The 21,280-nt window shown below is 40.5% G+C and overlaps 1 protein-coding gene across 3 annotated transcripts; it reads left to right on the top strand.

Moving 5' to 3' along the window:
- The first annotated feature begins 410 nt into the window (after positions 1–410).
- LOC122772723 (immunoglobulin-like domain-containing receptor 2) lies at positions 411–21,280 on the top strand. 3 transcript variants are annotated; one of them, XM_044030947.1, is made up of 10 exons: positions 411–594; positions 4,647–5,036; positions 8,023–8,142; positions 12,595–12,651; positions 15,429–15,575; positions 15,664–15,831; positions 16,320–16,448; positions 16,817–17,168; positions 17,424–18,159; positions 19,797–21,280. In XM_044030947.1, the coding sequence occupies exons 1-10, from the start codon at positions 549–551 to the stop codon at positions 19,830–19,832; spliced, it is 2,181 nt and encodes a 726-aa protein (XP_043886882.1). In that variant the 5' UTR covers positions 411–548; the 3' UTR covers positions 19,833–21,280. The 3 variants fall into 3 exon arrangements, with proteins under 3 accessions (XP_043886882.1, XP_043886885.1, XP_043886884.1); XM_044030950.1 differs by lacking the exon at positions 16,320–16,448; XM_044030949.1 differs by lacking the exon at positions 12,595–12,651.

Below are 21,280 nucleotides of genomic sequence, written 5' to 3' on the forward strand. Positions count from 1 at the left end.
GACTTGTCCCTCCATCACTGCCATTATCCCTTTGCTTTAGAAAGAGCTTCCCACCCTTGAGTGAGTAAAGTCACGTATCTAATACTGGATGTGTTGTCATTTAGATTTCAAAATAAAACGTGTGTATAGAAAACATTTCTGTAGAGAAAAATGACAGACCATCAACTTGATGTGTGTCAATTGTCAATTAACTTTCACTTAATACATTGACTCTACTCTCCTTAACCCCAGCTTTATTGAACTACTGCTGTGCACTACTTTTAGTGTAGCGCCCCCCACTGTTGAACTTACACATACCCACAATTGTCTCCTGTCCATGACCTCATCAATACACGACAACTTCCTTTCTCAACGCTTATTTTGAAAGTCAGTAGCGGAAGCTTCGAGTTTTATTTTGACGGGCTTGACACTGGTCCCGTTATCAGCCACTCCAGGCACCGTCTCAGCTCCGGGAGTTTGAAACATCGTCCAAGTGTCGAAGCGAAATAAAAGAGTCGATTCTTTTCAACGGGGGAACTTTACTGCAATTTATCCGCGGGATTTGTGAGATGTTTTTGTCGCCGAAGTGTTGGATTTTCCTCGTTTTCCTGGCAGGTGAGTGAAGATGAAGAGTGAAAACGGAGGGTGGAACAGGTTGTTGTTAAAGTAACGGTACTAAACTACAGTTAAACCTGCTCTATTTCAGTGACCAAGCCTGTTGTATTGGTACGAGCTGAACATCTATAGTTCGATTTAAACTTCAAATTAACAACTTTATACTTCATTTAATTCTCTTGTAAGAGACTTGAGACACATTTAAACACAGTAAAGTGTGTAAAACGCTTTGTCTGTGTTAGCTGTACCGCTGCTGCTGCACTTAATCATGTGTGAAAGATCAAACCTGAAGCTTTGACGTGTGTAGATTAACAGATTAATTAATAATGCCTTATATGTACTATGTACTAAATGGGAAAACAACACAGGGAATACCAGTTAAATACCAGTGGAAATGATATCCACAACCAATTTTACATATGATAAATTCGAATTTAAAGGTTTATTTTAAACAGATTTCATAATAAGTGAAGGAAATGTTTTTGTAAGTCATTATAGCAAATATGTGGTGGAAAGTGACCAGTGCTACGTCTGACCATAAAGTAATTAGTTAGTGTAACTTGATCATCCATGCACTCACTCATCCATCCATCCATCCATGTACAGTCTTTTTTTTTTATTTGAAAAAAAAACTTGATAAGACATCATTAAGTCACTACAACTTTATTTTTTCATCCATAATTTTACATGACAGACTATAATATTTAATGTGTTTTTTCTAAGTTAAGAAATGTAGTTAAATCTTATCAGAAGGAAGGAAAAAAAGAAAATTGTCATCATATAGCAGCCATGACCTATATTTTTTGACGTTGTCCTTAGAAAAACACATATTATTCGACTTCCAATAGTAATTTATGCAATAATATCTGTAATACCTGGGAAAATTATGACAAAGAAGTGGATTGAGTGTGATATTTATTTAATATTGGACACTGCAAATACATATATAATGTATGTGCTATTGAAAAAGTCTTACCTCAGGCAAGGACACAAGGATACAATCTTTAAATATAACAAATTAAGTTAAAAAGGCAATTTTATTGCACATTATTTTACAATTATACCAGTGATAATCTGGATCAAAGTAGTAAGTCAAATTATGTAAATCTAATAAATACATGATGGCATAATTATGCTGCAGTTACAGTAGTTTATTCAATAATTTATTGATTACCGAATAAATCGCCAGCGTTTTTGATAATCGATTAACCAGTTTTCGATTTAATTGAGTTTTTTTATTAGTAATTTTAACGAGTTTTATCAACGTACGGGCTTTTTATTCAGCGTGCTTAGCGTCTTCTTCTCTGTTTTTGGTGTTTGTAGCAGCATTACAGCGCCACATACTGGCCTGACATATGTACTGCACCGTTTAGAGTCGTTTTGGTTCAGTGTGGATGAAGGCAATTTCATGATTCTTAAAGATGCTGTTCTGTGTTTGTAAAGTGACCAAAAACATATGTTTCTTTGTCCAGTATCACAACAGTCACCGGCTTCTTGCTCTCATGTTCTCCTCTGGAGGCGGTTTCCTCTGAAAAATAATAAAGCCCAGTTTGCCCTGCAGTGCCCCAGGAATCCCAGGAAAACCTTTTTTGTTGTTATTCCACTTGCTAGGAGTCAGATTTATGTCCTCCCTGTGGAATTTGTCTGTTACTGAGCTTGATTCATCTTGGTCTCAAATGACCCTCCTTGTTTTTCTCTCTCTCCAAAAAAAACCCACCATCCCATTGTCCTCAAATGACACAAAATATAATTCAAGTATACACACCTACATAAGGCCTTAATGCACTGATTAAAAAATAGGTTTGAGTGATAGTATTAGACAAAATGTATATTTTATTTTTTACATGCCAGTTAAATCATACTTAAAGAGTTTTAAACAAAACATCTGTTTTTGAAATGACTGCTGTGTAAACCAACCTAACACTGAGAAAGATTGTAGTTTTTGGGTGTTTTTAAATTAGGAAATCCACCAGTTTTCACTGACAGGCTACAGAGCGTTATGATTAGGGATGCGTGATATTGGACCGATATGTGATATGCCAATATATGGGGAGTACTCAGGCTGATAATTGATATTCATACGGATATCGTTCATCCCTTATTACAAACAGAAATAAAACAAAATTCTGTGAACTGGCCTGGTCTGGATTAAATGAAGTCCGCCCCCCCACCTGACTTTAACCTTCTCCCCGGTCACTGATTCAGTCAAACCTCCCTCCCACTGTTCACACACATGCAGCAGCAGAACACGCAGATGTTTTGGGGTGTGTGTGTGCGCGCATGTGTTGGCGGGAGGGTGTGTTTTCTTCACATGGTCGTCTCTCCAGCATGTGTTGATGTTAAACTGTGGAGTTGTGGAGCTCCTGGTCGTCATGTGACCCACACTCCTACAGCTTCAGGAGCTCCAACAAGCTGAGGTTTCAGAGCTTCTGCTCACAGTCACGTCATTACAGAGCAAAAGAAACTTGTTTATCTCCTTAAACTTCCTTTAACTTCGATTAAAAATGAAATACAATGAGGGGAGTGTGTGTTTTGTCAGCTATTTTAAAGGAGCATGTGTCAGAATTGGACTTGACTGAGCATTTGAATTACTGTGTTGTGTTGCTGTCTGCTGTAGAACTCCTTAATCCCCCCCTCATTACACATCCCCAGTTATTACTGTAACCTGTTTTGGCTGCTGCAGTAGATCTGTCACTGTGGACACCTGTGGTGACCAAATCAACTCAACTACGCCCAGTCAACACCAAACTGACACTATTTAAAAGTATGCCAAAATTAGGAATTAGAGGTTCCTGTTTGTCAGGTTCCATTAGTTTACGTCATGATCCTTTGGCTTCTGCTGGAGTTCCTCTTTGTCTTTTTGTTTTTGAGCACATTAGTGGGTGTTTACGTGGGAGATAATGAGTTTCGGAAACAGTACAGTGTGTCACAGTCGATGTAACATTATCTCATCTGATGAGAGGGCTCTTGAGAGGATCCTTGAAGGTCCAATGTGTAACATTGAGGGAGGTGTATTGGCAGATTCAAATTAAAAAAATTGTTTGGATTTCGTAGACTTAGAACAGGGGTGTCAAACTCAAATGACCTGGGGGCCAATGAGCATCTAGTCTGGTCAAGAGGGGGCCGGTCTACAGAAAAACACAACTTAGTGGGTGGGAAATATACAATATTCATTATAATATTAGACAGAATTGCAAAGTAAAAGTGCTTGTTTTGTCATAAAATGATGTATACTTCACAATAAAAACACATTTATGATGCACAAAAACGGAGAAATAAATAGAAAACTTGGCAAATAATGACGAGGATAACTGTAATTCAAACACCTTGATTTAATGTTGAGTGTAATACATTTAATAAAGCAATAATTACAACCAAATGTCTTATTAATATTATAATAATAACATTGCTAGCAAACACATATAGTCTTATATTCTGTTTTTTTTTCCATCACCTCAGTGGCAGATAATCAATTGGAGTGGCCCCTGGGCCGCCAGTTTGACACCCCTGACTTAATAATGGCCCTTTTTGTGCATTTGGCCCTGTGATGGATTGGCAACCCTAATGTGGAGGATAAAGCAGTAGAAGATGAAAATCTGTTACTAATGCTGTCATACTCACAATAATCAGACGTTGTCATCGTAATCGCAGTCAAATATCCCAATATCAAGTGACAAATAACAGCTTTGGTTCAAATAGGAAGTGCATTTATTTTTAGAAACAAACAGGGAGTAAGGCAGAAATCCTGGCACCAGGAAATCAACTGCACAGAACTCTAAACGTGGAACAAACCCTTACTAGCACCGTGCAAATTTCAGAATTTGTACTTGGATTATTGCGATCAGTAGCACTGAAGAACTTCACAGTGTTGTAGTGTCTGTTATCTTTGGTGGTGAGCGACCAAACCAGTGGTCCATGCTTCCTCTGAGCCTCCTTATAGTTCAATAAACACAAAGAATGTAGTAATTATCCAGACTTAGCTCATCTCATCTTGTCTTTCACACTTTACTGATTCTTCATCGTTATCTCTCCCTCCTCCTCCTCCTCCACAGGTGTCCTTCCTCCCTGTTGCTTGGGCGTTAATGTGTTTGTGAGAGATGAGAGGAGGTACTCCGTGCTGTTCCAGTCGGTGGTGCTGCCGTGTCAGTACACCAGCGTGTCCACCCAGACCCCCGTGGTGCAGTGGGTCTACAAGTCGTACTGTCGGGATCGCACGCGGGATTCCTTCAGTCACTATGACAACCTGGGTGGAGGCCTGGGAGGAGGAGGAGGCCTCACAGGTGCAACGGGAGGAGCCGGTGGAGGGTATGAGACGGGAATGATGGGGAACTACTTGGACTGCTCCGACAACAGCCGGACAGTCCGAACTGTGGCCTCCATCGCTGGTTCTTCAATCACACTGTCAGAGTACTACAAGAACAGAGACATCTCCATCATCAACAGTAAGACTTTTTTTTTGCATATTTTGCTCTGTTTCTCTGATGCCCATGCTCAAAGGCTTTTATTTTAAAGGAGCTGTTCAGCCTGGCCTTCATGTTTCTTCTAGCAGTACACACTAACCTTTAGCTCATCTGCTTTATATTGATTTTAACTTCAAATACTGTTGAAGAGGGAAAGTAGACAAATATAAACAATAGAAATTCTGTAGGAAACACCTGTGGTTTAGAGGCAGTGCAGGTTGTCTTTCCACTAGATCAGGTTCAATCCCTGACTCTGCTAATCTAGATGCTGATGGACATAGTCTTCCTGTTTCCTTCTGAAGCCCACCAAGAAATAACTATATATTGAATAGACACTGGGGGGCCACTCCACCAGTTGCAAAAAAAAATTGTTTTTATCTGATGACTTCATGGTATTAATTGCTACTTACTGAGGTCTGAACTTGAACTTCAATTTGCAAAATTGTTTAGAGCATAAAATGAAAAAGCAACTTCTCTTTTTGAACTGCTCCATACTTATCGTCTTGCCTCTTTCTCTGGCAATCCTTGCAAAGTTTTGTGAAAGCCATCAATCAGGGTATTGGCCCGCACTTCCAGCAGATTCCACCTTAAATGCCCCAAAACAGAGAGTCTTTGCACATGTAGAGGAGGTATGCGACATGGGGCATAACTGCACGTTACTGAGCTTTAAAATGTACTTCATCAACAGTAATTTTCCTGTAGGGTCATGGATGTTTGTGTCACAGAAGAGGACACAAGTTATAGAGGCAGATGGAGGCAGATGATCTGCTGTCCCTAAAAGGACATCCAATCGGGAAATCAGTAGCGACAACACATCCCACAGTGTTAAAATCGATAATATCGATATAGGTTATGGTTCGTTATAAGGTTTGTTAGGCTGTTCAAATGAAGGGAAGTCAATGCAGTGTCCTGAGAAGAGTAGCTGCCCAAACCTCTGCATGCGTGTGTGTGTGTGCGCACTGGACAGAGTAGTGGCCTTGTTGGAGGCCTCAGATTTATGGAGCTCTAACTCTAGCTGAAGAATCGACCTTCTCTTCACCAGCCAGGAACCGATACAAAAGAAAGGGTTTTCATGCTGTCTTCTCATTCATCTTGACCTCTCACTCCCTCCCTTCTGATGTCTTTCAAAGTCCCACTTTTATTTTTCCTCTCCACATCTCTCCTGATCCCACCATCGACACACTCATTTCTCTCATTGTGTCCACCTCCTCTTATGAAGCACGTCAGTGTCGTGATGTTGGAAATAGAAAAGAGGGGGAAGTGAAAAAAAAAAAAAAAACTCTGAACATATTGCCTGTAGAGACATTCAGTCATCCCTACCCATGTAATCCTATTCAGGCTCACAGGGAGGCGGCTGGAGTCTGCCCCAGCATGGAATGGGCATGAGGCCTTATTCTGTTTATCACATGACAGACAAAAAACTTGCCTGGACCAATATGGCGGTGACCTTAATGTGGAGTCTATGTATATATCTCTGCTAATGGCTGTGTAAATGTTAATCTTAAATCAAAATTTTATCAAAATCAAATCCGTTGTATTTGTATTGCCCAAATTTACAAATCACAATTCGCCTCAGTGGGTTTTTACAATCTGTTCCTGAGTAGAGGCATCACTTTCTGGAAGGGGAGAGTGGTCTCTGTGGTGGGTCTCTCCTCCCACTTCCTTGGCTAACAGGAAAAGGGAAGTGAATTATACAACCCACTTCCTGTCTGCCATATTTATACGTCTGTCCCAGTTCACAATGGAGGCAGCAGCCTGGTATTGTCTTGTGTGTTCAGCTCGTGGACCAAATGACATCTGAATAGTTTTTACGACTTAAAAGCTTCCATGAAGGATAAAGCACGAATGGAGTGTGACTTTCTGCATCATCCTCAGTGATCACAAATACACTGAAAGCTGGTTGTGTTTAGTGGTTTCCTGTTTTATTTTGAAATTTTACTCTCCTCTCATTTCAGGTAACTTGCCCCTTCCCCTTGTGATTTTCCCGCCATTTTCGATCGTCTTTTCCCGCCCTGATTGTTTACACCTGTTACCCATTACCTTGTATATATATGATCTGCGTCTCCCTTCGTCTGTTGCCGGTCCATCTTGTCTTGTGTAACGCATGTGCCATTGTCTTGTCAAGATTTCTCTTATTTGTTTGTTAGTTTTTCCCTCATAAGAGTGGTTTTGTTTGTTAGCTTTAGCCCCGGTTTTTGTTGGAAATTTTTTGTTGCACATTCGAAGTAAAAGATTTCAAAGTTTATTTTTTACTTCTTCTCCGGAGTCGTGCAATTGGGTCCAAGTCCTTGTTCAGTTGTTGAATTGATCAGTATATCATAATTGCCATGTTTAGGTGTTGCAAATAGATACTTACAGACAACCAGGCAGCTATAGCTATCACTATACTGTAAATCACACTCGTGTCCACTGTGACAGTGGAAAGGCGATTCACTCTACCACAGAGCTATTGTTACCTGTGAATATAATTCCACTGAAAATACACTTGTTTTGTTAAATTAATCACAGCCCTCACAGTCTTTTAGCGACAAACTTGCTAACTCACTGTGTTTAAAGTATAGTGACATAAGGCCTCCTACCTAGCATAGCAGTTAGCTTAGCAGCAATGGCTACTCCCACTCAAGGAACTATTGCGATAATATTAAGCTACTTTAATTTATCACAGTGAAGATTCCTATACAGTGACCGCCCACTGTCCATTCTTTATTGTATGTTTTTCCTCAGAATCTTTTTTTAACAATGTTCTAAATCAAGTAGAAGCCCATTTTCCATTAGACTTCTATTCAAATGAAACCAGAAGACTACATCCACATTTTATAGCATATAAGGTCTATGGTTCACAGAGGGAATATATGTCTTTCTTCATGGTTTACACATTATTTATCCGCAGCTGTTTGCAAGCGTGATGTGTGGAAAAACAAACAAACGTGTTTCTCATTTTAAATTGCTGTCTTTTTCTCTGATGCAGAGGCGGACCTGCGGATAGGAGAGGTGCAGTGGGGAGACAGTGGAGTTTACATCTGCAAAGTGGTGATATCGGATGATCTCGAGGGTCAGAATGAAGCCTCTGTGGAGCTGCTTGTTCTTGGTAAGATGCTACTACTTTCCCATAGTGTCTATTTGCAAATGATTTTAGAGCATAGGAGCTCGGTCAGACTCAAAACCTGGTAATTTTAAATTGTAGATTAACTAAAACAACGTGCAGCTGAGTCGTTGATCCTCGTGGTGTCCCATCACTGTTTGGGCTGTGTATTGGCAATCCCTGTTAGGATCAGTGATTGATAGATTACATGCTGTAGTAACACTTTCACTTTTCCCACCACACTTATAATTATTGCATTTTAGGGTGCATTCACACCTTATATTAGGGGTCGGAATCACGATACGATACGTGATACATGGTCCACGCTATCAATAATATCATGATACAATGATTCCGTGATAATCAATATATTGCAAGACAATCATATAGTGATATGTCACAATATCTGTCTTCCTCTAACTCTAACTTCCAGGTAACCCAAGTTTCCCTCATTCTTTAACTTTAGGGCGCCTTAATTTATCAATTCAAATATTGCTATTTGTCCTGTCATATCGATTATCCTGTTACACGCGGAAGACAACAATATATCACCAATTGTTTGACCTACCGCTATCAGTCACACACCGGTATCCTCCCCATGCAAAAATCTTGAAGTCTTGAGATTTGTGAATTGACTGGTGCCATGACATCTTTGCAAACAGAAGCACTCATATGTCGCCTACAACCAGGCTCCTGATAAACAATACCAGCTGTCAATCACACTGGTGTCCAATCATATGTGCCATCATTTTCCTGTCAATGTAAACATAACTTGACAAGTGGTGCTATTGAAGAAGAGCTGAAACTATGATTCCCTGATGAGAATTAGACTCATTTTCCCATAGACCTTCGTTCAAATGGACTTCTTTTTGCAAAGTCACCCCCTGGTTGGTAACTGCCACTTACACCTTTACTTCCTTGGCTTCACTTTTCACAATGTCCATTTTTATATACAGTCTATGGTTCACACATCAGGGTCATAAACACTCCAGGGTCTAAACAAGGCTGGTGTGTGAACGCATCATTCACTTGCATAACAAGACCTTCATGAACTGAACTATTCATCACCAGTAGAACAATACATGCTCATTAATGAGCTGATTTATACTGAGCAGTGGCACAGTCTGGTCTGTGACAACAGCACTCATACTGTGGGTTTGTATATAAAAAAAGAGCAAAGAGAATATTTACTGCTACATACTACAACATACATTTATGTGTGTGTACACAGGTGAACCATGTTGTAAAAATGTTTGCGTTACAGTGATAGTGTACTTTTCTGTGTCCAGTGACCACAAATATTACCATGACAACGGCTCAGAGACTGTGTGGCTCTTGGTGCACTAATTCTGTCTGAGGCTGAACTTTTGTTTGGCCGGCCCTCAAAGACTTATGTCTGTGCACGCAAACACACACACACACACACACACCAGCAAATATGCACACAGCTACTGAACAGTAATCTTTTACAGTAAGCACAGACTTGAGTGCATTCTGAATCCTGCTGAAGGTCAGATATGGCCTCAGTGTGATAGTCTGTCACAGATAATGACAGGATATGATAATGCTACCGGCAATGCAGCCTCAATCCCCCTGCATTAGTTACCACTCACTGTGTTTAATATGGTATGAGTGACACTAAATCCACCTTAGTTTTAGCTAATATAGCACGTGAGGCACTTGTCGTGTTTCCATAACAACAGCAGGGGCCGCGGCCAAAGGATTGCGGGGCCCCTTTGTCTTCTCAGCAAATGGCTTCACAGAAAAGAAGAGAGGGGAGATTTAGTGATGTGGGGGAGGGACAGCAGTACATAGTGATACAAAAGATGGACCGAGGATGACACCATGTGACTGAGACTGATGTGAGAACTCAAATCATTGTTTTGTATTCGAAGGGCAAGTTTACAGTTTTATAGAAAGTTGGAAAAAAGATTTTATTATTAAATCAATTGGTTTTATAGCTGATTTGCTGACACCCACATATCAACAGGTCTTTGATGACACCTACATTGACCAATATACCTCCTAATTCAGTCACAGATGATTAGTACTGTATGACTGAATATATATATATTATGCATATATTCTGTAATTTTACAATGAAATTTACATCTATGTTAGACAACATTTGTTTTATACTTGCCTCCGATAAAAATAAGCATTTCCTTTAGTGATTTTTGTCACATTAGCTCTTTTGGAGGCAACTAGAATGAGACATAAAAGTGTGTGTGTCTTCTCATCTCTCAAGGTTCCTTTTATGTTATAAACACTGACCTTCTCAGGACCAGTAGTCCTCATGGAGACCCAAACCTGGACCTAATGAGACAGAAACTTATTCCTGAAGAACTGGTTAAATTAAGTGCTAATATTTGAATTGTGGGTAGTTTAAGGTTAGGGTTAGGTATTAACTGGTTATTGTTAAGGTTAGGCATAATGCTTTGGGTAGGCTGTCCAAATGAAGGGATTCAATACAGAGTCCTAAGAAAAACAGCTGCACAAAGGTACACTTCCTCACTGGCCTGCAGGCAAATTTATGAGGGAGTGGGAGCATCACAAGTGGGCTACATTTGGTGGTTTTAGCAGGAAGGAGACAGAAGAGAGAATCAACAGACATAAATGTTGAATACATGTGAGGATACAGTTGCTTCTCAGTGTATTTACTAGGTTTCCTTTGTTTTCATATCCAGCAAAAGAACATTTTTAGCCTTCCAGAGAAAGATACTAAAGTGAGGTATGTGCAGTCAGGCCGAGTTGGTCCAGCCTGCTCTCTGTTCTTCTTTAATGCTTTACGACTCCATCCCTCCTCTCACAATCACAATCATCACACTATCAAGAAAATAAAACACCGGTATCTTTTTTCTCTTTTCACACAACCTCAGCTCACGAGGGCACGCATAGAAATGCGCCCAAATAAAACACACCCGTGCACATTTTTGCACCAGCCTGCGATACACTGCCACTCACCCATCAATCATCATAATCATTCGGTCAGACATCTGCTGACCTTGTGTGGAGACATTGTTACAGTGTTCTTAAAAGAAAAACTGAAAAGAGAGACACAACACGAGCAAGATTCATAGGTGTGGATGTTTTTTCAAGTCTGATGTTCTTCGCATATTTGAGAGATTTGGATAGTTTTGATTTGGGATAGGTGGCGTTAGAAGGCAGGAAGAGCTTTTGAAGGTCCAGTGTGTAAGAATTTGTGACATTAGTGACATGTAATGTGAGACCGCAAACTTCTTTTCCCAAGCTTGTCAGGGAAGTACTAAGTTTGTAGTCGGAGCTTGGTAATTCCCCTGAACTCGGATTTCCAACTTGGAGTAACCTCACCAACCCTGACATGAGAGTCCGAGATGAATGCCACCTACAAACACTGCTACTTTTACAGTTAATAGCACATCTATTGCATTTGCTTGACAGTAAATCAGTCGTGCACCTATTACCGTTAAATTTTTATCCATAGACATGTTTGTGTGCCCAAAATACCATGTAGAGTGTTGTTATTGACTGGTTGACTTGTTAACGATGGCTAACAATGTCTAAGCTTAAGTTTGATCTAATCTTAACTGGAATGTGGTGAACTCGGGGGTGATCACCGTCCCAGTTCCAACTTCTGAGTTTGATGTAAATGCATCGCAGCATTAGCGAACCAGAAATTCTGTTGTTATTCTTCTTCATTCCATCTGTTTTTCTGCGACTAAGTCATAGTGTGATATTACAGACAACAGTCTAGTTGGCATGCTATCATCTGAAGCTTCTGCTTCAGTGTTGACCTTCATTAGCTACAACTGTTTATAATCATTTATTATAATCTGCCATGAGAGGTCTGCAAGCTGTTTATTTACCATAATATATTGGTTTTTGGTTCAAAATAAAACCGATGTAAGAGACATGTAATGTTTGTGAAGAAACGTAATAGTGTGTTTTTGACAATTAGAAACTAGATGATCTTAAATGGATAGCTCACCCAGAAGAACATCTGGCTCTTCGGTGGCCAGATGATAAAAAAACAACAAAACGCAAATTTCTGCACTTTCTAAGGACAGTTCCCATCTGTGGGTTTTGCAGCTCTGCATTAACATTACTCACAGCTTCTGCCTGTTTGTCGTGCTATATTCACGGGAGTGATTCATGCTGCAATCTTGTCTTTCTTTATCAGACTGATTACGTTGCAGCATTTCACATCCAAAATCACACAATCAATCTGCTTATGAGTCGCTCTGAAGACCAGAATGTCCTCTGGTGCATGCTGCTATTGGTCTGCAAGTCTTTCTAGTTATCTGTGTTTTTTTTCATTCTCTCTATTTGTTTTTTTTTCCTCTTCCTTGTCTCCTTGTGCATGCAGTCACTTTCTATGACACTGGTGGTCACACTATGACCACCAGTGCCCTGTTTTCTTTGAATCAAATGTCCTCTCCTCTTTTCTTCTCTCCTCTCCTCTGCCCTGTCTCTCTGCAGGTGTCTCAGGTGTGCCTGAAGATCTGCTTCCAGGCTTTGATTTGAAGATTATGCCAGGTAGGGGCATAGTAACGTGTTCCCTCCTCCTCACCTGGTTCCTCATATGCATGCTAACTGTACTAACTGCTCTAAAGATGGGTGCAGGAACCATTTAGAAAGATGGTGGTGGTCCAGGGTGTTTCACAAGGCCTCACTCAGACCTGCTATTAACATTTGTCATTCACCCAATTCACCTCTTCTGCAGATCTGAGTAGGCTTGAAGACACTCCATCCTCAGGATGGATCAGACTAGAGATTATCTGGCACGCAGCAGTATTGCAGTGTACTGTTTTTTACACTAATCAACCATACAGTGATTTGTTTGCAGCCACCACCATTTGTCCAATAGTTGTATTTGTCATGTTACAGCGGCGTAAGTAGAGCTCACTACCGGCCAGGTGTCCACTGGTGAGCAGATCTCTCTGGACAGATGATACCAGGGACTCTGAATGGGACCTAGGACTTTTTTTTTTTGGAAGAAAGAAAACATTAACTGTCTTTCCACCATGTTTAATGGTTTCCTTACTTATAGCTCTAATACTGACTAACCTATTCTTCTCTCACATTAATATAACCTGCTGTGAGTCCAGAGCTGTTTTTGTAGTCTGATCAGTCATCAGATTAGGAGACGGCCACTGCTCCCACTAAACCAAGCTATGCTGGAAAACAGCTATTATGGTCATTAGGGTTATTTATGGCTACGGTCAACATTGTCATCAAGATCATTTAGACAAAGATGCACTGGTTAAGAGGGAGGGGGTTTTGTTCATGCCGCATCAAATTCCTGAAATCCTTTTTTTTAAATGATCACATTTGTTGGAAATGATGAATGAAAGGATGACTGAGTATGAGTCACTCAGCCAGAATGGTTAGTGCGAGCTTATCTCTACTGTTTGTGTTACATTAGCACATGCTATTGTCGTGCACATAGCCTCCCACACGGCTCTGAAATGTGTGTGTGTGTATACTTGTATTTATTACCTCTCTACGACCTTTTCTGGCATAAACATTAAGATGGTAATGGTTAAGGTTAGCGATAAGACTTTTTTTAGGTTGTCCGAATGAATGTAGGTCAATGCAATGTCCTAAAAATGTTAGCTGTGTGAACCTGGGGATGTGTGTTGCAGATGAGATAACGTTACAATCTCATCCATTATAATAGACAAATCTTTAGTATCTTACAGTGCAGGATAAATGGTCCATTTCCTGTGGCAAAAACAGATTTCCTCTGTGTGTGTGTGTGTGTTTTTAGTGTGTGTGGGTGTGCAATGCTTTCCTAGCTTTTACATTGTTAAAGATTTCCTTATCTGCCTTCCCTTTCCTTTGCCCTGCCTCTAAAGACAAGTACATGTCATGTATCTGATGTACTTGCATCACATACTTTAATACTGTTTTATTTGTTATTTTCTTGGTGAATTTTTTTATTTGTTCTGTTTTTTTTCATACTCAGCAAAAATAAAGACGCACTCTCAATAAGAGCCTCCACATTTTCAACAACCCAGCCCTCTCCTCTTTTGCCAATATTTCATATTAATATCTGCCAAAACATTTATTTTTCAATGTTTCCCAACACCCATATTCTACAGAAACCACATCACATTAAGGAGAAAAGGGTCAGTGGGCCTCCCACTACATTCAGGGTAATGTACACTCAGGGAAGATGTTCAAATATTTCTTTCAGTACTTCCAGTGTGCTCATTAAATTCCCTTTATACTTATTAAACTAGTCTGCTTTGCTATGATGGCCTCACTATCATTCTATGTCAGTGGTTTCAAACTCAAATGACGTGTGGGCCAATGAGCATCTAGTCTGGTCAAGAGGGGGTGGGTCCTCTCAATATTCCATCATTAATATCGCAATAATGATATTTAGGGTGACATTTCACACAAAAGTGCTTGTTTTGAAATGGAATGATGTATACTTAACAATAAAAATGTGTTAATATCTGCAAGTGAACACTAAACAACTATATACTGTATATGTGTGTGTATATATAGATATATATGTATACATATGTATGTATATATATGTGTGTACATTATATATATTATTTATATATACATATATGTGTGTGTGTGTATATATATATATATATATATATATATATATATATATATATACATATACATACACATACACAAACATGATATTATTATTATCATGGCAGGCAGCATACAATTGATTAGGGGGCTGGAAGTTTGAAACCATTGTTCTGTTATTATTCCCCAGTTTAAAACACAAATCAAGATTTAAATAATATACAGCATACAATTCATGCATGGGCTTGAAAACTACATTATTGTAAAAAAACAATACAATAATATTATTGTATGTGCAGTTGCATACACTGTATAGAGCGAAATGTCTATTCCTGAAAATGGAAGAATTTTGATCAATTTTAAGCGCCGTGGTGTGTTTTGTGGTCTTGGGCAGCATTAACGGCTAAATATGTGAAAACAAATATGGAAATAACCTCATAAAGCCTGATTGATTCCTTCAAATCTCTGGAAACCGGTGTCATTTATGTTTAAAGACTAAAAAATAACCTGCTGTTGTAGAGTTAGCAAGAATTTAGCTTGTCAGACCTAGCCTGTTCCTCAACTGGAGGCTACATTAGCCACCACTAGCATAGTTGCACTGTGGTTGATAAAGGCACCAGGGTTGGTTTTGACTGTTCTAAAGTTGTTTTTTGTTCATTTGTTATTTGTATGTAAGTATGACTACAGTTATTTAGTCTGTCATTTTTTATGTGTTGGTATTTATGTGCATGAATCTGTGTTGTGTGTCCTTCCAGAGTGGGTGTTTGTGACAGCAGTGGTGCTGGGCAGTGTGTTATTCCTGCTGTTGTTGGGGGTTTGTTGGTGTCAGTGCTGTCCTCACTCCTGCTGCTGCTATGTCAGTTGCTGGTGCTGCCCAGACACGTGCTGCTGCCCCAGACACTGTGAGTATTAAAAAACACGCACACGGCACTGTCATTGAGAGGTATGTTTTCCTGAAAGGTCTTAATGGAGATTTTGTCACTTTTTCAGTGTATGAGGCAGGTAAGGGTATTAAGACAGGCACCACCACCCCCCAGACACCTGCCTACCCTCCATACTTTGTCTCTGGTGTCCCAACTATGGTGCCCATCGCTCCCCCCTCCCTGGTGGACAAGATGTCCTCTGTCCCCCCCTCAGATGGCAGCATACTAACAGCAGGTAAGATTTTGATCATTTGTAGTGAGAGATCCTGAAAGACCCTGTTCAGACCTGGTGATGACATTTGTCCTGAGTGATACGATTACAAGTGGACAATGCATCCTCTCTGATATTATGTAGGTATATAGGTAGTTTCTCTCTGTACCTGTCACTTGGGCTAATAAACAGACACATGCAAACACCTTTATAACAGACACATTAAAACATATTTTTTCCTCTGGCAAATAGTAGTTAGTAGATAGAAAGACATCTATCTCAGCACAAGAAAGTCAGATAGGATAGAAAGTGGTCACAGGAGATATACATGTGATGCTCATGAAGACACTCTCCCCTTTTGATTGGATCTCTCTGGATCAATGTTGATGCCAGGTCTGAACGGGTCAAAGACTAAATCAAAAAGACACCAGACAATATACAAAAAGAGTAGTCCGCACTGAACACATGTACAAAGGTTTCTTTATGCTGACGGGTCAAGTGTGTATCTCCAGTCCCGATGCATGCTGTAGGTGTTCCCTACCGTGTGCCATCATCTCAGGATCAGAACTCTCTCAGGGTGCTACAGTATGTAGAGAAACAACTGGCTCACTTCAACCCTGCGAGGTCGTCCAACCACCAGTGTAAGCGTCATACAACTCATCCTGGCTTCATCCTCTTGAAAGTCTGCCAGGATTTGTCAATGGAAAGAGACTGCATGCTCCATTGTTTTTCTTTCTTCTGCTGATGGTTTCTCTTTGGCTGTTTATTCTCTTGAGCTTGTCTTTGCATGCCTCTCTACACAAGCTTTTTGCATTTTGAATGTCTTGTAGTAGCAGTAGCTGGTGTGCATGGCTTGTTTCTTACTTCAAGGAATAGTTTTAACAGTTCTTATTCCAATTATTGTAATATCTTGCAGACCTTTCTTCATTTGAAGTGTCTTCCATTTCATTAAAAATGCTTATTTCTCTCTTCAATGTTTCTTCATTGGTGAATCCCCTGACCTGTTCAGCTTGCAGTCTGTCAGAGCTGAGCTCCCTCCATGATGGGGAACCTGGCTTTCGTCAAACATACCGAAACATCCAGCTGAAAGCTCTGCCCACCATCCCCGACCATAACCCTCAGCCTGAGCCGCAGCGCTACCGCGAGAACCGGAGCCCGGAGCCGCAACATTATCATAACAAGGTCCCGTCACCCCAGCGTCATCGTGATGAGCACAGCTCAGAGCCCCGGCGGTGCCAGGAAGAACCTCCCGACTCTCCTCTGCGACGGTACAGCAACGATCCTCCGTCCTCTTCGCAGTCTCGCAGGCTTGGCCGTGATCAACAGAAACAGAACCACATCAAGGAGGACAATCACAACAGGTACAGACATGTCTGAATGCAAAGATTCCTATAGGGTGGGTCATTCTTTCTGTAGCCGCATGTCCCTAGGAGTCTGCTAGGGTGTGCGTGAGTATTTCATCATCAGTTTGAGTCAGCATGGTTAGAGCATGCTCTATGCACAGCTCATGGACAGTAACCATGTGGATGCAGAACCTATAACCCAAGTTTACATGACACACCCAGAGAAAACACACATTACACCCTGTGTTCTCTTGTCCTCGCACTCTTTTGCAGGTGGAACCCTCGTTCGGAACATCTGCAAAGAAAAACGTACCGTACTGCAGGACGCTCCGGCTCTCTGGAAGAGCTAGAGGAGTTTGCTAGCTGTTACAAGCAGAGAGGAGGCAGAGGGGCAGGGAAGGAGGAGGAAGAGCATGGAGACTATGAGAGGGAGTTTCTTGAGTACAGTCGATATCCTTCCTACCGCAATGGTCCATCACAGCATTACTACAATGATGAAAATGGGCTTGATGACAACGGGGACCATGAAGATCATCCCAGACAGAGCAAGAAAAATGAACGTAACATAAGCCCACTTTCTTCACCGCAAAAGAGGAAGGGGATAAGGGATAGTGACCATCCTGCTCCACCTCCTCTCAGAGTCCATCCGCCGTCAACTTCCTCTCAAGAGAAAGACTATGACGGCACGTTCCTGAACAGCCTGCTGGACCGTAAGTCTAAGTTGCGTGGAGTTGGCCAGGGGAAGAGTGGGTCCCGGGGTGAGGAAGATTCAGACACACCCTCAAAGAGCAGCTCCAAAAAGAGCAGCGGGGAATCTAGTCGGCACTGCAGCCGCTCACCCAGTAATAGGCCTGAGGTAGATTCACTGTCTCCATACCCAGACACAGCGAGAAGCAGAACTGACCGGCCAACTCCGCGGCCGCTCCCCGCAAACCTGTGCCTCTCTCAGCCTCATGCTTTCTCCCAAACCAATGGCAGAGAGGAAACCAGAGACAAATCCGTCAAAGTGGTATGTTGCATTCAAGCCTGTTTTGTGGTAATGCTAACTCAAGTAAATGAAACGCAGTGTTTGTTAGGTCTCTACAGGAACCAGGGACTAAATATATTCCCAGCTGCAGGGACAGAACTCTCTGATGATTTGGGAACATCTGGGGGTAATGAGTGTAGTATGAAAATATGGATGAGGCAATATTTCTTGGCTGGTTTCTTGAGAAACAGTAGATAGACGTAAACAAGAGTCTGAACACAGAAGCTGCTGCTTTCGTTATAATGTCTCAAGATTGTACTCACTTATACTTATTAATATTGACATTATGAAAAGTAAGACAGTATCCAAGTCCAAACTGCTGCTTTAAGCTGATGCTAATTTTACTGACACATGTTCTAAATCAGAAGATCTATAGCCAGCGTGTAGGCTGCACAGTTTTCATGAACCCTGGCCTGCACTGTGAGTGTTATCATGTGAACAGGATTATGGAGGGAGCTCTAGCTGGATGTTTTTATTTTTTTTATTTTGTATTTCAAACCTGATTATAAAAATTGTGTGTCACATCATAGTCTTTCACCAGTGTAGGCCTCCAGTAAGTGCTCTTGTTGTACTTTTGACAGGTCAGGTTCAGAGTCTACCAGAATGAGAACTAGGTAGAATACTCCCTTCAATATCCAACTACTCTCTATAACAATCATAACTGGGTGTCTCCTCCCTATAGGACCTGGGTCGAAATGTATTCAACATCAGCAGAAATCTGCAAATTATAATAATAATGTTGTTTTTTTAAATTAAATTAAATTAAATTAAATTAAATTAAAGTTGAAAAAGTTGAAAGTTGCAGTTTGTCCCAGGTTCGACTGTCCTATAATAATCTCCTTTGGCTAATATCCACAGCCCATAACATGGTTTGCTGGCGGTGTTTTACGGCAGTTGGCGACCATAATGTTGCACTACTGCCCCCTGCTGGATACAGTCATCTTACATTTATGTCAACAATAACAATAACTGTGTGCCTTATGCACAAATATTAGGATATCAGTGATTAAACCTATTAAGAATGTATTAATTCATTAACCAACAACATATAATGTCTGAATGTCATTTCTCTGGAGCTCACATACTGTGTAGTTACGACCTGTACCAGCAGAGGGTGCACTTCAACCAAAGCACTAATGTAATTAGCAGAAAAAGAAGTCAAATGTGGAATCTAGCAACATCTTACACCAGTATTGTTGCGAATATGCCCAGATTAATTTCACTTTTCAAAATAAAGTGACAACATAACTGAATACATACAATATGTTCATCATTTCTTTGTGAAATGGAGCAAAGAAAGCAGAAAATATTCACATTTAAAAAGCTGAAAAAACAGAAAGCTTGTTTGGATTATTATATAAAAAAAATCAATGTTTATCAAAATAGTTGATGATTAATAATCGATTGACTGGATAATCGTTGCAGCTCTGAATCTGACATTACGATGCCTATTTTAGCCACATTCAGGATTTGGTGGCATACGCGCGTTTCATGAAACACGTGAGACTTGGCATACTACTCTACTCCAAGTACGATAAACGAAGGCCAGCGTGCGTAAACATCGTTGTTTTAACTCGCTGCTGTTGTCTTGATCGTTGACCCTTCTCTATCCTCGACAGAACACTCTTCTCAGCCGAGATTCCCTCATTGTCTGATCGACTAAAAGCTGCACAGAGACTGAAATCCCGGAGCAGACAGCAGAGCGTTACTGCCGCGACGCACAACACAATTGACCCTGAGCGTGGAACGCTGACTCAGTCCTGATATGTGACGGAATGGACAACAGATAACGCAACTCTGAGTCTCCGGGGCTTTCTTGCCTGACATCACCGGGCGATGAAGTCATCGCTGCTCAGTTTCTGTCACTGGCTGCCTCACGCACGTCTCAGCTGGACTAACAGTGGGTGAACTCGTTGGTGGGTGTGTGACTCAGCTTGACTCTGTCTCTCCGTAAGACGCTCTGAAGTAGAGGGACGGACTCTACGCCTGTAGCACAATGAATGCATTCAGAAAGCATATATCACTACACCATTATTGGAAAGGACAGTCTATAGTTGTCATTCAGCCAATTCTTAACATTAAAATCATTTAAATATTAAGTAAAGCTGAAGTGCTAACCAGTATTACCAAATGTTGATATGATATTGATATTGACTACACACCATTTCCAACTGGAAACTGAAGTCCATAAACCGTTCCGCACAAAATTCCACAGACAAAACTGTCATTTTTCGCTTGTAAGTGCCCAGATGTTTTTAATCTGCTCTTCCCTCCAAACACAGATTTACTCCGTGGACTTTGGTGCAGGAGATTGACAGATTTTTAAGCTTCGGTTTCCAGCCAGATAAGAAACTCTCTTAAGTAAGATATCTTCGACCTAAGCAGTCATAGATTTGATTGAAGACATGTTTTCACTGAGATGCATTTGTCAGTACTTCATACAACCACGCAACAAAGGAACCGGAATTATCCTTTTAAAGGTACAGTATGCACGTTTTGGAAACCTTTTCTAATATTCTAAAATATTAGAAAAGAGGAAAAACGCTCATTCATCATTAGAATTACAGTGTATACTGTATATATTCGAAAGTATCACAGCACACAAACCCTTTAGTATAGTTTAAAGCAATGTTACAGCGTAAACAAAGCTCTAAAGAAGCCAAAAAAGATGTGTACCCAAACTGTAGCAGTCACAAAATTATAAACTGTAATTGAATCAGTTTGAAATGATATTATGTGGGATTAATGCCAAATACAGAGAGCTGCATGGACAAAATGATCAACTAATGGATTCATTCTGCTAATATCATCTTTATACTGTATCTGTTACTTAATTCTTCGCTCATGAAGTCCTATGTGATTGGAACCGTTCATTTTCTTGTATTAAATGTATTAGTATTTGCACAACACGACTCTAAGGGAACTGAAACTAAACCTTGATGACATTTTGTACAATTTTTTTTTTATTCTTCAAAATATTGAACTACCTTCTGTATTTATGTGTGAGGTGTGATATGATCCTTGTAATGTGGAAATGATCGTGTTTGTCTCAAACACTCCAGTGTGACTGTGTACATAAGATGATGAAGTGTCTTTGGTTTGA

This window comes from Solea senegalensis, linkage group LG7 (assembly GCF_019176455.1).
Source record: "Solea senegalensis isolate Sse05_10M linkage group LG7, IFAPA_SoseM_1, whole genome shotgun sequence".
Taxonomy (NCBI): domain Eukaryota; kingdom Metazoa; phylum Chordata; class Actinopteri; order Pleuronectiformes; family Soleidae; genus Solea; species Solea senegalensis.